The 14,521-nt window shown below is 55.3% G+C and overlaps 3 protein-coding genes across 3 annotated transcripts; all 3 read left to right on the top strand.

Annotated features, from left to right (window-relative positions):
* The first annotated feature begins 1,073 nt into the window (after positions 1–1,073).
* On the top strand, positions 1,074–3,422 carry LOC135407254 (avidin-like). The gene is made up of 4 exons (XM_064642143.1): positions 1,074–1,364; positions 1,462–1,672; positions 2,104–2,224; positions 2,558–3,422. The coding sequence occupies exons 1-4, from the start codon at positions 1,293–1,295 to the stop codon at positions 2,601–2,603; spliced, it is 450 nt and encodes a 149-aa protein (XP_064498213.1). The 5' UTR covers positions 1,074–1,292; the 3' UTR covers positions 2,604–3,422.
* A 400-nt stretch (positions 3,423–3,822) lies between these two features.
* LOC135407212 (avidin-like) lies at positions 3,823–5,481 on the top strand. Its single transcript, XM_064642079.1, is given in 4 exon segments — positions 3,823–3,894; positions 4,699–4,822; positions 4,825–4,908; positions 5,350–5,481. Coding segments are annotated over 4 exon segments (405 nt in total). The 3' UTR covers positions 5,475–5,481.
* Positions 5,482–7,967: 2,486 nt separating this feature from the next.
* On the top strand, positions 7,968–10,565 carry LOC135407028 (avidin-like). Its single transcript, XM_064641701.1, has 5 exons — positions 7,968–8,530; positions 9,401–9,514; positions 9,622–9,835; positions 10,188–10,308; positions 10,390–10,565. The coding sequence occupies exons 1-5, from the start codon at positions 8,306–8,308 to the stop codon at positions 10,421–10,423; spliced, it is 708 nt and encodes a 235-aa protein (XP_064497771.1). The 5' UTR covers positions 7,968–8,305; the 3' UTR covers positions 10,424–10,565.
* The last annotated feature ends 3,956 nt before the right edge of the window (positions 10,566–14,521 follow it).

Genomic DNA, 14,521 nt, shown 5'->3' on the forward strand with positions numbered 1-14,521 from the left:
GCCCCCTGAAACCTTTCCAGACCAACCCTGACCTTTATCACAAACGTCGGCCACACTCCAGGCAGCACCTGCTTGCCAAAAAACAGTCAGAGCAAACAGCAGCTATGTGGGAAAACATACCTTGTTGTGCAGTTAATTTCTGAGACAACAAATACTGGGGTAGGAATGTCCTGCAGGCAGCCAGCCCTCTGGACAGGGACCTCTTGCAGGCAAGGTGCCAGAGGGCTGTGGGACTCCTGGAGAGAGGAAAGGGGGTTGTGGAGAAGCCAGCAGCAGAAATGCAGGGCTCTCCAGCCTGGATAGCATTGAATTTTACTGTCAGAGAGAAACTGGGGCTCAAATGTGAGATTAAAGAGAAAGACAAATTTGAAAAGTATTTCTGAGATGTGGCCAAGAGCTGCCCTGTCTCTATTTTAAGAAAAGGATTATTTCCTGGTGAGTAGGGCTCCATCACCTCTTGCTATGAGGACTGGGGGAATTAAAACATATTTTTTGGAGACTGCCTTGAAAAGCATTGAGAAATGGGTGAGAAACTCTGGCATGAACCCAGACACTTCAGCCTTCCTGGCCAGCCACAACTATAACATAAGGGGAGTTATACAATATGTACTTACAGAGATTCAAGAATCCCTGTGTAAGTACAACTTTTGTCAGCATTAACATGCAATGTCCAAGATATTCAGGAAATATTGGTTTTTCATTAACTAAATAATTTCCTTCCAAGAAACACAAGCCAGTTTGTAAAAAGAGCAGCAAACATTCATGTCAGCTCCAGGCGAGAGGGGACGGGGCACTTTGAGTGTGGAGGGCCAAAAACAAATCCCGAGGGAATCCGGATGCTGGGTGGGTTTGCATGATCATGTCTGGTGAGGAAGAGCAGGGTGAGCTGTGTGCTGTGGCCAGTCCTGAGGTGCACTGGCTTTAAGGCTCCTGGCACTCCGGGGCACAGCAGTGACGTGGCAAATAGGTGGCAGAATGGACAACAGGTCCAGAGAGGGGTTTTCCCATCTCACCATTACTGACAGTCCTGGCAGAAGCCAGATTTGATCTGCAAGGCGCAGGGGAAGCAAGGAGGGGCATTTCCAGCAGTCTTTTCTGGGAATATCTGCTGCAATTACCCCCTCATATGGCTAGGAACCAAGACTTTGGAAACACCCAGATTGCACAATGCCCTGGCCAGAGCTGCCACCCACAGCCCTGGCAGCAATAAAAAGGAGAAGGAGCAGGAGCATTGGCAGAGTCCTGCAAGGAGCACATCCCCAAGGTACATCAGCTGTTTGCCTGCTGCAGAGATGGTGCAAGCAACTGTCTTCCTCCTGGTGCTCAGCCTGGCCCTGGGGGCTCACAGCCTCTCTCCAAAAAAGGTCAGATCAGGTCTGGGATGCAGAGGGCAGGGTGGGCAGGGTGGGCAAGGGCTGCAGGCTGTGCTGTGGCACCGGTACTGAGTCCCCTCTGCTGCAGTGCAACCTGATCGGGCGCTGGGTCAATGATCTGGGCTCCACCATGAGCATCTCAGCTGTGAATGGAGATGGTGTCTTCTCCGGCTCCTACCTCACGGCTGTGTCAGCCACCACGAATGAGATCAAGGTGTCACCCCTGCAAGGAACTCTGCAACGCAAAAACCAGAAGGGCCAGCCCACCTTTGGCTTCACCGTCAACTGGAGCTTTTCAGGTACTTCTCCTTTCCCAGCCTCCCTGGTGTGTCTCCAGACCTGCCTTGCCCTCTCTGCTGTGATACTCTGGAAGCTCTTCTGCCCCTCCCTGCAGCGTCCTTCCTGATTCTCTGCCTTCCCCTGCACTGTGCCAGTGCTCTCTCATCCCCTCTGGTGCCCCTGATGCTCCCCCAGCCTTGTCCCTGGAGCTCCTTGGCTGCTGTCACCAACCGGTCCCAGTAGGCAGGAGATGCAACAGAGGCTGAAGCTCACAGCTGTCTGCCCATTTCCATGCGAGACCCCCAGCCCTCTGAACCCTCCTGCCTGCTTTCCACATCCCCAATGTCCCAGGGGCCAGGCACAGCAGGGCTCTACTGTCCCGTGTGCTGGGGCAGGCACTGACCTGACACCCTGGCCAGGCTCCACTGCACCTCCTGTCCTGTCCCTGCAGACTCCATCACCGTTTTCACGGGACAATGCTTCATGGACAAGGATGGAAAGGAGACTTTGAGGACCATGTGGCTTCTGCGGTCACACGAGGACGACATTGAAAATGACTGGAAAGCCACCAGGTGAGCTCCCTGTCCCTGCCCTGCACAGGTCCCCTGTGCATCCCTGGGGGGGTGTTGGAGCTGTTACAAATGAGTGGTTTGGGTTGCTTGCACCGTCACTGTCAAAGGTGTTGGCAAAAGCAGCTTCAATATCAGTTTGCGAAAGTGCAACTTAGCAAAGTTCAATGGCAAAGTTCACTGTATTGCTTGCTGCATGGGAAAAAGCATGTAAAAATAACAGCCTCTGCAGTCCCACTGCAGAGAAGGTGAAAATGCTATGGGAGAATACAGGGCTGGCTGGGCATTTGGACATTGTCATGTGCCACCCTTACATCTTCTTCTGTGTCCCTGCAGGGTCGGCACCAACATCTTCACCCGTGTGCAGTCGCAGAAGGAGTGAGAAGGGCAGCAGGGGCGTTCCCAGGCCGGCAGCAACACTGGGGGGGAAGCCCCATCTCCTGCCCCACCACTTGTTTCTCCCAATAAAGCTTTGTTGCAAATCTTTACAGTTTTCTTTCATGATGCTAAAAAACATGGAATATGTAAAAAACATTCTTAAGAAAGTATGTTCTTTGATGTTTGATCTTTGTATGCTTTCAAGACTGATCAACAAAAAGGGAGATTTAATCCGTGAAACAGATAGCAGCTAACAAGCTCTAAGTGACATCTTACAAACTACTTCTTGGTAGAATTGCCTCGTTATGGTTTAGGGCTGGACAGGCTTCCATGATCTCAGACCTAGAGGGAGGTCAACTAATCTTGGGAAGAAGGATGTACCACTGCTAGTGAACCAAAAGAATACAGCATTTAGGGGCCACAAGGACATTTGGCAGAACCCCCAAGATACGGAAGAAACTAATATGGATAACTCAGCAACTGTGCTGAACCAGCTCCGACTGGGTAGAAAGTGATTCCGGCAGGGGGAGATCGTGACCATCGACTTATTGCCCACTGAGTCTGGAAACCCACTGACTCAAAAGAAGAGAAAGAGTGAGCCTGCAGACTACTTAGCAGGAGAAATCAGAGAATCGCTAATGAATAGCAGATAGAATACTAACTAGTGGAAGAACTATGTAACTTGTAGCCAAAGAACATTAATGCCTTTGTTTGCTAAAATGTATAAACAGGAAAAAGTGCTGATAGCTGATGTGCTTGATTTGTGGAATACTCCTGAACACCCTGGCTTGTGCAACTCTGAGATAAATTATCAGTGCCTCTGTCAAGTGTGTAATTATTGGCTTGTTGCACACTGGGGAACAAATCCAATTATTCTGGACGACAGTTCCATGGCTCACCACGGACATTCCCCATTCCCCCCATGGCGTCACGCAGTCCCTTCTGTCAGCATACCTGAGGCCCAATGTGTGTCCCCTGCTGTGACCCTCCAGGGTCTTCTTCTACAGCCCCGCCACCCCCCCATGGTCCCCAGGACCCCCCCTGGCCCAGGGGAGCCAGACCCCGCTCAGCTGGTGCAATGGCCAGTGGCCAATCTCCCACCGGGTGTCCTCTGGCAGGAGGCCCGGCAGGGGCGGCCGCTGCCCAGCCACAGCCCCCCTGCTATGGAAGGGGCCGATCAGGCGTGGGGCAGCAGCACAGGCAGAGCCACCACCAACAACACCATGGGGACCCTCAGCTGCTGCCTGCTGCTCACCCTGGTCCTGCTCGTCCCTCACCAGGCTGCGGCCAGGAAGGTAAGGGCAGCCCTGGGGCAGAGCCTGGCCATGCTGTGCTGTGCTGTCCCAGGGAGGAGGGTGGCTGGATGAGGTTGGCACTCCCTGGCTGTGCCATGCTGTGCATCACCATCCCTGTGGTGCACTGTGAGCAGGCACAGGGCTGCCTGCTGTTGCTGTGTCAGGCTCTGCCATCCTGGGGTGCAGTGTAAGCTGGCAAGGAGGCTGCCTGCTCTTGCTGTGCTTTCTGGTGTCATGTTGTGCCATGCTGTGCTGTGCTGTGCCACAGTCTGTTCTGCCATGCTGTCCTGTGCCATGCTCTGCCAGCCCTGGGACAGAGTGTGCAGGGCCTGGGGGAGGGGGTTTACATGTTTTCACTGTGCCATGCAGTGCTGTCCTGTGCCACCTCAGCTCACACTGTTTATGTTATTTCTGCCTGAGGGGCTGAATGCTCTGATGCAGCCTTGAGGTACCCTGATGTCCCATCCTATGCCGTCTCTCACACCATGCCATGCCATGCCATGCCATGCCATGCCAGAGTGCAGCATGTGTGAGACCAAGGGGCCTGCCAGCTCTGACTGTGCTGTTCTTGTAGGCCCTGTTGGTCACCTGGCCCTGGGATAGGGCAGTACCCAGCACCCCCAGCTCTCCCCTGCCCTGCCCAGGGAGAGGGAAATGCTGTCCCAGCTTGTGCCCATGCCATCATTCCCAGCTGCCACATGGAGGGGCCATGCCATGGGACACACCTCCCACTGCTCAGTGAGGCTGGAGGGGGGACCGTGGCTCAGCAGTACCTGAGGCACCCACACAACTCCCAGTCCCCAGTGTGACCTGCAGGGCCTGCGGAGGAACGAGCTGGACTCCAACACGACCCTCTTGGCCCTGAACACAGCCGGCACCTTCTCGGGCTTCTACCACACTGCTGGGACAGCCACCAACAAGCAGATCTGGGGTCACCCCTGCAAGGGGCCCAGCAGCACCCCGGTGCCAAGAGACACCCCACCTTCGGCTTCTCCGTGCACTGGCAGTTCTCAGGTACAGCAGTGCCGGCGATCCCCTGCCCGTGCTGGGAGTGGGGAGCCCTCCAGCTGGTCCCCCACAGCACTCAGAATGTCCAGAGGAACTCTGGCTGTGGGCACAGACTGCCCACACACACTTGCTTCTGCCCTGGGACGTGCTGCTGGGAGAGGTGCCTGTCTGGGGTGGGTAGCGGGGCTGTCTGTCTGGGAAAGGAGGCAGGGGTGTCCATCTGTGTGTCTGAGGCACATGGCAGAGTTGGAGCCCATCTGTCTGTCCGGGTGATGTGGAGCCAGCCCATCTGGCCAATCTGGCAGGCAGGTCAATCTCTCTGTCCAGGGAATGTGCTGCATGATGTCTGCCTGTCTGTCTGTCTGTCTACCAACATCAGGTGGCCCAGGTGTCTCTGTCTCGAGGTGCAAGCTCTCAACCCCCTCTGCCTCTCTCCAACCCTGCCAGACTCCACCACAGCCTTTGTAGGCCAGTGCTTTGTGTATTGCTGTGGGAAGGAGACACTGGAAACCACATGGCTCCTGTGGGAAGAGGTCCCATCCCACAGGGACACCTGGAAAGCCACCAGCTGAGCCCTGTGCTGGCCCTCCTGCCCCACAGCCCTCACTCCCCTCCTCCTGACATGTCTTCCTTGCAGGGTTGGCACCTCCATCTTCACCCGCCTCAAGTGATGGGAAAAGGGCCCAGAGCTGCCTCCAGCCTGCTGTCCTTCTGCATCCCCAAGGCTCTCCACTGTAGCAGTCTCAGGCTCGGGCTTCTGCCTGCTCCCAGCATCCTGCGCAGGAAACACACCCTCACCTAGCCCTGCTTCTTCCCAGTGCCTCCCAGCAACGTGCTGGTGGGGCTCTCCCTTCCCAAAGCTTGCTGCTCCCACACATGGAGCCAAATAAAGCCTTCTCCAACTGGCAGAGAGCCATGCCCCATGTGTCCCTGGGATGCAAGCAGCCACTCTGTGGCCATGGGCAGAACAAGGGGGGGACGGGTGGTGACTGGGGGAGCAGAGGGAAGTGTTTTGGAGGGGCTGGAAGGGATGGGGCTGGGGGACAGGAGAAGTACAGGTGCTGGGTAATTCTGCTTCCTGACCATGGCTTCAGGCCTCAGCAGGTGCCTTCTTGCCCATGCATGTTTGGGACATTCACGGGGGCCTTGTGGTGGGTGGCCTCAGGCAGCATCCCCAGCATGGAGCAGCGGGATACCCCACAGCCAGGGATCAGGGTGAAGGCTGCATGCTGGCAAGCCACTACTGTCAGCTGGCCTCATCCTGTGTCTCTGCCTCCATTTCCAACTCCTGCTGGGGATGGTGGGCTTGGTGCTGTGTGCACATGTAGGGGAGAGCTGGGGGCCAGGCTCCACAGATTGCAATCTGGGATGTTGGCGTGGTCCAAAAGCCATGCTGGATACTGGAGGGAACATGAGAGGGACCTGGAGCTCCAGGGGACGCTGCTGGGGAGACGGGGTGGCTAAAGCCACATACTGAAGGGCTCTATGGTCTGTGTGCACAGCTCTGCATGTATTTCCCAATACTTGCCTGTCCCCTGATTAGTGAGAGGGTGGAACAGGGTACAGATCTTTTATGATGTTCAAATTCACAGGATGTCATCTGTACCTTAAACTTTGTTTTATCAGCTAATTAGGAAAGGGAACAAACCAAATAGGGGCCCTTTGCACTGATATGACTGAAACTGGAACTCACTAATCCATCATTTCAGCAACTCATGAAGTTTCATTAGTTACATAATGTGTACTGTGCAGCTCCCAGCTCCTGCTTCTGAGCACCAGAGGGAGAAACTGTGTGGGCAGGGAGAGGTGCAGAGCCTGCCTTGGACTGCAGGATGGCTGGGGGAAGCAACTGCCGGATGGGGCAGGGATTTTGGGGCAGAAAGCACACAGTGCCCTGAGAAAGTGCCAGGGCCTCTTGGTCATTCTCTTCCTCTCACAGTGTGCCTGCCCTTCCCCAACCTTCCTCAGCCTCTGCTCCTCTCCCTCATTCCCTGCTGGGCTCTCCGGCTGCTCTTAGCACCACAGCAGCTCCCAAAGAGTGCACTGACCATCCAAGGCTTACTTATACTGAGTACAACTGGTTGATGTGCCTGGTGGTCCAGCTTTTGCTCAAAAGCCACCCCTGCATCCTCATCCTCACCCTTGCATCCTTGCCTTTGTGCCCTCATCCTCACCCTTGCACTCTCATCCTTACCCCTGCACCCTCATCCTCACCCCTGCCTTCCACACACAGTCCCCAGTTCATCCCCATTGCACACTGGAGTCCTTGGCACTGCCCTGGCCATAATGGTCTCCTTCTCATGCTCCCTCTCCCCAAACACCCACTGTGGCTGTCAGTAGCACCATGAGCTGGTTGTTTGGGTCCCCAAACATTTCTCTGAATGGTCTGTGAGGTCAAAGCCTTGGGACCCCCGTGAGAATGGAAGATGAGGCTGGGAGTCCTGGTGGGTGAGCCCATGATGGGACAGGGGGCATGGAGAACCTTGCAGGATCAGGGCACAAGATTTCATTTCTGTCCTTTCATTACCCACATGACTGCAAATTCCTTGTCTCTTAAGAAGGGTCTCATAAGAAGGGAGCCCATGGGATAGGAGAGGAAGTAAACATTCTGCTTGCTAAACAAGGAAACAGAAAGCAAAACTGCAGCATTTACAAGAAACCAGCACTGGCAGTGCCATCTGCACTGCAATCAAAAGCTATCTCAAAGACTCCACACCCTGGCCCTGAACCTGACCAGATCCTGCCCTTTTGCTTTTGTCTGGTATGTGCAACCAGGGCTGCCCCCCTCTGGCCCACAATGCCTGGGGTTTTCCTATTGCTGTTGGAGCAGGTTCATTTCCTTCATCTACCAAATCCCTGCACCCACTGCAGGTCACCATCTGTCCACACACAAATACCCTTGCCCAGACCTCATGACTCCCTGTCCTTCTGTCCATCCTCTGCAGTGACCATGGAGGGGTTTGGGGTGCAGGAGCTCCTGTGGGGCAGGGTGGAAGCCCAGACACAGCCCTCAACCAGTAGACATGGGGTTGCATACTGGGTGATACCAGTGGGAAGCCCCACACAATCCCTCCTACATCCTGGTTCCCACCCATCCCTGTTCCCATTTCTGTTCCAGACCCCATGTCCATCACCACCCCTGTTCCTGTCTCCATGCCCATTCCCAGTCCCATTCCAGTCCCCATGCCCATTCCCAGTCCCATTCCAGTCCCCATCCCCACCCTCATCCCCACCTTCAAGCCTCATCCTTGCCCCGTCCCCATCCCCCCCCTCCTGCTTCCAGCCCCATTCCTGTTCCTGTCCCCGTCCCCATCCCTATCCACATTCCCTATCCCTCATCCCTGTCCCCATTCCCACCCCCGTTCCCAACTCCCGCGCCTCTTCAACACCCTGCTCTCCTCCAATGCCGGTCCCTGTCCCCATCCCCATTCCCGTCCCCGTTCCTCCTGCAAGTGCCGCCCCAGGGCTTTCCCGGAAAGCAGCGGAGGAGTCGGGATATAAAACACGCCGGCGGCACTGGCACGGCGACTTTCGGTCTCGCCGCTGCATCCCGATGAGCCGCCGCTTACTCTCTGTCCTCGCTCTGCCAGTCGGGGCGGCAGTGGCCGCGGCCGCGGCAGGATGCCAGGTGGGAGCTTCTGCTGGGACACACGAGTGGAAACTCGGCCCCGGGAGAGGCTCAGTGGGAGCAAGTCTGGGGGTCCCGGAGCTCAGGAGGGACACGCGTAGGAGACTCATCGGAGTGGTGGGATATGACGGGGAGCTGCAGCGCTTGAGGGAGAGGGACACGCGTGGAAGACCCATCTGCGGGGGGGAATCCCCGACAGCTGGAGGACCTCCTGCTCCATGGGGTACACAGACGGAGTCCCTGACAAGGGAGGTGCTCCGAGGAGGGAAGGGATGTTCCGGGACTGTCCGAGTCCCCGAGAGGAATGTACATGGGGATTCCCTCCCTGCTGCAGGGGGCACGCATGTGGGAACCCTCCACTTTTCCCCAAGGGACATGGAGGTGAACTGGGGCAGGGGAAGGATGGGGCCCCTGCCCCAGCGGTGTGACTTGTCCCTGCCTGGGAAGGTGCAGAATGGGAGAGGACAGGCAGTGCATAGAAGTGGAAGTGGAGCCTTGGCAGGTGGGATGTGCAGGGCTCTGGACCTCAGGGCTCCCCACTCATGCCACACATGAGTGCTGAGCACTGCACATGTCCCCATAGACACGGACAGATGTGCCCTGGGCTCTCAGAGCTCACTTGGCAGGGCTACAGTAGGGGGTGTTTTCTGTGTTCCTGCCAGTCGAGGGTTCCCACCTTTAGCTTTTCCTCTTCACCTCTCTCTTTTGCTCATCTTTCTCCAGCTTTTGACCTTCCTGGCACAGCTGAGATAACAGTGACTTTATAAATTGTGTCTTTTAAAAACAAATGCTTGGGCACTCACGAGGCTTCAGACACACCCTGAAGTGCCACTGTTCATGGCTTGACCTGTGTTTTCTTTCTTTTCCAAGCTCCTCTGCCAGGAAGCAGAGATCCCAAGGGAGAATAAGGCCACTGAGAATGAGGCAACCAACAGCAGGTGGCGGCTGGGCCTCTGGCAGAAACGCCCCACAGGGAGTGGCAAGGTGAGTGACAATATCCCATGGGAATTGGGGGGTGCAGGCAGGGGGCACAGCCTGTGGGGCAGGGGCTGTGTGCAGGCAGCCCCCTGGACACATCTGCCTGTCCCCAGCCGTGCGACCTGACCGGCTGGTGGGAGAATGATCTGGGCTCCAAGATGCACGTGCTCGAGGTTGACAGTGAGGGCAATTTCTCTGGCGAGTACCACACCGCCGTGTCAAGCACTGACAAACCCATCCAGCCATCCCCCCTTGTTGGCTCCCAGCACCTGGACAAGGATGGGCAGTGCACCTTCGGCTTCACTGTCAACTGGAAGAAGTTTTCAGGTCTGTAGCTGCAGCTATGGCTGCTTGTGGGTGGGGTAGTGGGATGAGGAGGGGAGCTCATGCATGTCCCGATGCCCATCCCAATCCCTGTGCTCTCTCTCCTGTCCCCCGTCTGTCCTTTCCTGATCCCTCCCCACTGTGGATGGTGTCTGCAGACAGCAGGACACATCCCGAAACACTATTTGGGTGAGATGGCACCAAGAGTTGCTTTGGCAATATCTCTGCCACGCAACGTTTCCTTACAACTATCAAGATACACTCGGGCTCCATGAGCATTAAGTCCACTAGTGCTTGTGAAGCTCCAAAATCAGATGGGGTCCTGCTGGGGTGCTAAAAGCCACCACTGCTCCAGATTCCACAGCTGTCTTCGTGGGCCAGTGCTTCTCTGGGGACAATGGGAACGAGGTCCTACAGACCTCTTGGCTGCTGCGGGAGAAGGTGGACTCCCTGCCCAGTGACTGGAAAGCCACCAGGTGAGCCAAAGGGCACCCAGTTCATCTGGGATCCCTACCCCTCTGATGGCTGGGCACCAATGGGCTACTGGTTCCTCACAGGACCGGCCACAACACCTTCATTCGGACAGGCTGAAAGAAGGGAGAAGTCTCACTCTCACCAGGCCTGGCAGACCAGGAGCCCCTCAGCAGGATCAGCATCCCCCGATGTTATCAGCTCTGGAGAAAAATGCTTCAAAAGTACCATATAACATTAAAGATTTTTCATTTAAACCAAACCTTGTGCAGTTTGTGGATATGTCCCAGGAAAGCTGGGCTAAAACGCTGTGGTGGGTGCAAGATGAAACTCTTTTTGTCCTATTCTGGGAAGAGACTGGCCCCCAGAAATCCCTTTTTCCAGCCCAAACAGGATGGTGCATCCCCAAAGTGACCCTCTGACACTAAGTGTGACCAGCACTCGCTCTTTTCTGCTCAAAGCCTCATGAGTGTAATGGGAGGGTAGGCTGGGGAGCACTTCTGCACCCCAAAGATATGTCTGGGAGACCCCTGGGCCTGAGATAGCCCTCGAGCAGGCAGGTGAGGGTTCTTGGCAGTGTCTATACTCCTGGACAGTGTCAAGGACTGCTCTGTACCAGCATCACAGTGCCAGTAGCTTTAGTACATCCTGTCCTAAAACTCTTCCTAGAGAAATGTGTGATTTACTGGAAATCAGACGACTTACAAATCCAGCCCCAAATCTCTGCCTGATGGACTATGTGACTTACCAAAATGGGCAGTGCATGCCAGCGCTGCCTGACACACCCCCTTCAGCCAAAAAAATTATTTCCACGAAACAGCTCTGGATAGCTCTGGATCTGAAACTGAAACTTAGTCCTTGTGTTGTGGATTCTCAAAATAACCTGGAACAGTGATGCAAGCCCTGAGCTGGCATACTGCCTGGGATTTGAGGAGCCTAAGGATAGGACTGAGCTGCTGGGGCTGCCACCACCCACTGCTCCCCTGGCTTTCCTGCCACAAATGCTGTGGGAAAGCTTTGCTAACAGCATCTGTGGCTTTAGCAAGTTTGCCACCTGCTCTGTGCTTTAGCCTGCCTTGTTGCAGGCTTGCATGTGGTTTGCTTCTCACATCTTTCCCCTTGGGGTTCATCTTCTGCTTCTAGAGCGATGCTGCTGTTCCCTTCTCAGTGCTTCGCTGGCATTTCTCCAGCTTTTTCAGTTCCCTTACAGCCTTTCTGACCAGAACAACTTTACACCAGCCCTCTGCTATGCATGGATGTATGTGCATAGCTTTTTACTTTAGAGGAAAACGAGAGCTAGGAAAGTGGGAGGCACAGGGACCCTGAGACTCTGCTCTCCCCCCAAAGCAGGGCCAGCTCAGCAGTGGGGCACTCCGTTAAGCCTGCATCCACCTGACTTTGTTACTGCTTTTATACCAACATTTCCCCAGGGCAAGACTGCCCAGAGGTTGTGCAGCATTCCTGGGGTGCTCCAGCAAGGCAGCAGTGCTGACCACAGTTTGAGCAACCTGCAAACCCCTGCAGGCAGCCACGGTGCTGCTGAGAAATACCGTGGGCATGGGCTGGCAGAGCTGTTTGCAAGGCCAGTCCCTACATGAGGGCAACCAGCAAGGCTACAACACATCCAGCATCTCAGTGGCAGGTGATAAGACATGGTGTGTCAGGTGGCACCTGCAGGCTTCTGAGGGTGGCTAAGGTTGAGGATGCTTCTCTACGAGCATTAGGCATCCATCAGCACTGGGTTTTACCCAGCTGGAAGACCCGCTCACAGTGCTGGTCTGCAAACCCAGCACAAAACCCTCAAACAGACAGTCACTGTTAGAATGCAGGAGTCACCATTGCAGGAGTCCTCCGGCACTTACATGTCTTAACCACAATGCGGAAAACTGTCCTACGCAACCATTTCTGCAGGGGCTGTTCCTGTTGACCGTTTGCAAATGTCTCAACACTGAACATCTTGCTGACCAACATCTGTCTCAGTGCAGCTGTTGTGCCACTTAAGCAGATGGAGGCAGAGAGTTCCCAGGTCACTCAAGGACACATAGCTCCCATCCCCTCCACCATTTCTGCATGGTCCTCTGCTCAGAACTGCACGTCATGCTCTGCTCTCTCCGCCTCTCTCCATGGCCCAGTTCCAGCTGCAGCCTTGACAAGCACAGACAGTCATCCTGAGAAGATGGAGGAGCTCCTTGACCATGTTCTCAATTTTTCCTGGGGATCATTTAGAATCAGGGCACCCTTCCACATGTGTGCTGCCTACCCAACTCACAGCTGAGCTCATCCTACTTTGCAGCATAACCCCTTGGGTGGATGAGGAATCTGCAGTTGGTCCAGATTCCCCTCTATGGCTCATTGAGTTACTCACTCCTGCCACCCTGCCCACACCCAGGCTGTGCTGCAGCACCAGTGCTGAGTCCCCTCTGCTCCAGTGTACCCTGACTGGGCACTGGGTCAGTGACCTGGGCTCCAACAAGCCATCTCAGCCATGAACGGAAACAGCAACTTCACCAGCTCCTACCACACAGCTGTGACAGCCACCACAAATGAGGTCTGGGTGTCACCAATGCAGACGATACGAGACGAAACAGGAGGGCCAATCCACCTTCTGCTTCACTGTTAGCTGGAGCTTTTCAGGTGTTTCTCCTTTCTCAGCCTTTGTCTTGTGTCCCCAGAGCTCCCCTGCTCTCCACTGTGATGTCCAGAGAGTTTCCCTGCCCTTCCTGTGATGTCTCTGATGCTCTTCTGAACTTCCCTGCAGTATCCTATTTGATCCTCTGCCTTTCCCTTTAGTGTCACAAGCCCTCCCCTCTCTCTACAGTGTCCCTAGAACTTCCTACCCTGCCTTATGGTGTCCTTGATGGTCACCTGCCTTATTGTGGTGTCCCCAGGGCTCACCCATCCCCAACACTGGATCTGTGTGGCTGGTGGCACCTCCTGGTCCCCACCTCTGTCAGGTCCTGCCGAGGATGAGGGTGGGGCAGAACTGGGTGCAGTCTCAGCTGGGCTCATCCCACCAGCCCTGCATATCCCATGCCTGTTCAATGCCATGCCCCCAGTGTCAGCAGGACAGGAGGCTGAGGAGGGAAACATCACCCACCTACAAGCAGCCTTTTCCCATTGACAAACAGGCAAGCTGTTTGCTAAGAGGGGCAGCCCCACCCCAGCACCCTCTTATCCCACCCTTTCACAAACTGTAGACTCCGCCTCCGTGGGCCAATGCTTCATGGATGAGGACAGAAAGGAAATACTGAACAGCACATGAATCATGCAAGATGAGCCTGACAGGCAGAGGATGACTGGAAAGCCAGTGGTTGGGTGACAGGGCACTTCTCTGTCCCTACTCTGTGCTGGGGCTGTGCCCACAGGTGCTGTATGGAGCCCACAGGGGAGCACCAAGCCCTGAAGGTGAGTGCTGGGAGCCAACTGGGCAGCAAGAAAGGGAGAGTGGTGCCAGGACCCCATGGACTTTTGGAAAAAGTCCCTGGGATGGGAGCTGAAGGCAGGTCTATACTTTTTAAATTAAAATCAAAGCACAATTTGAATATAGGTATTGCCAGATCCTGCTCCCAGAGGAGGACGAGAGCAGCCTTCCTCCTGTCTTTAAGCCCAGGAAAGATGAGAAGAATGCTGAAGGCAGATCTCATCCCCTGTACTGGACAGGGGTCACAGAAGTCTCTCCTGACCTGGATGCAGCCAGATGCCACCTCTCTCTTCCCCTGCAGCATGGGCAGCGACACATTCACCTGTCTGGAGTGATATCTTAGAGGATGTGTCTGCACTGTGTCCCTGTGCAAAGGCCAGGCATTTTGAGCACCCCTGGCCACCTGTACATTCCCAGCACAGTCTCATACCATTAGGGGCCCTGTGGGAGGGCTCAGACAGGATCCTGCCCAGCCTCAGAGCACTGTGGATGTGGCATCACCTTCCACGGTGCCTGCGGAGCCACCATGCACAGGGCATCCCCTCCCATAGGACAAGCAAATTTCAACATCTACATATCTTCCAGAAAAGCCCTTCTGCACTTAGGAGGGGGATTCATTCAACAGTTCCTGCTGCAGTCACAGTCACAGCTCCCAGACCCAGGGAAAGCCCAGAGCGGCCAGGAGGAAAAACACCTTAGAAACAGTAGCAGACATTTATAATGCAGGAGGGGATGGTCACGGGGATGTGTCCCTGTGGGCAGACACACCACCCTTCAGTGCAGCGGAGCAGAGCTGG

Source organism: Pseudopipra pipra, chromosome Z (genome assembly GCF_036250125.1).
Source record: "Pseudopipra pipra isolate bDixPip1 chromosome Z, bDixPip1.hap1, whole genome shotgun sequence".
In the NCBI taxonomy this organism is placed as follows: domain Eukaryota; kingdom Metazoa; phylum Chordata; class Aves; order Passeriformes; family Pipridae; genus Pseudopipra; species Pseudopipra pipra.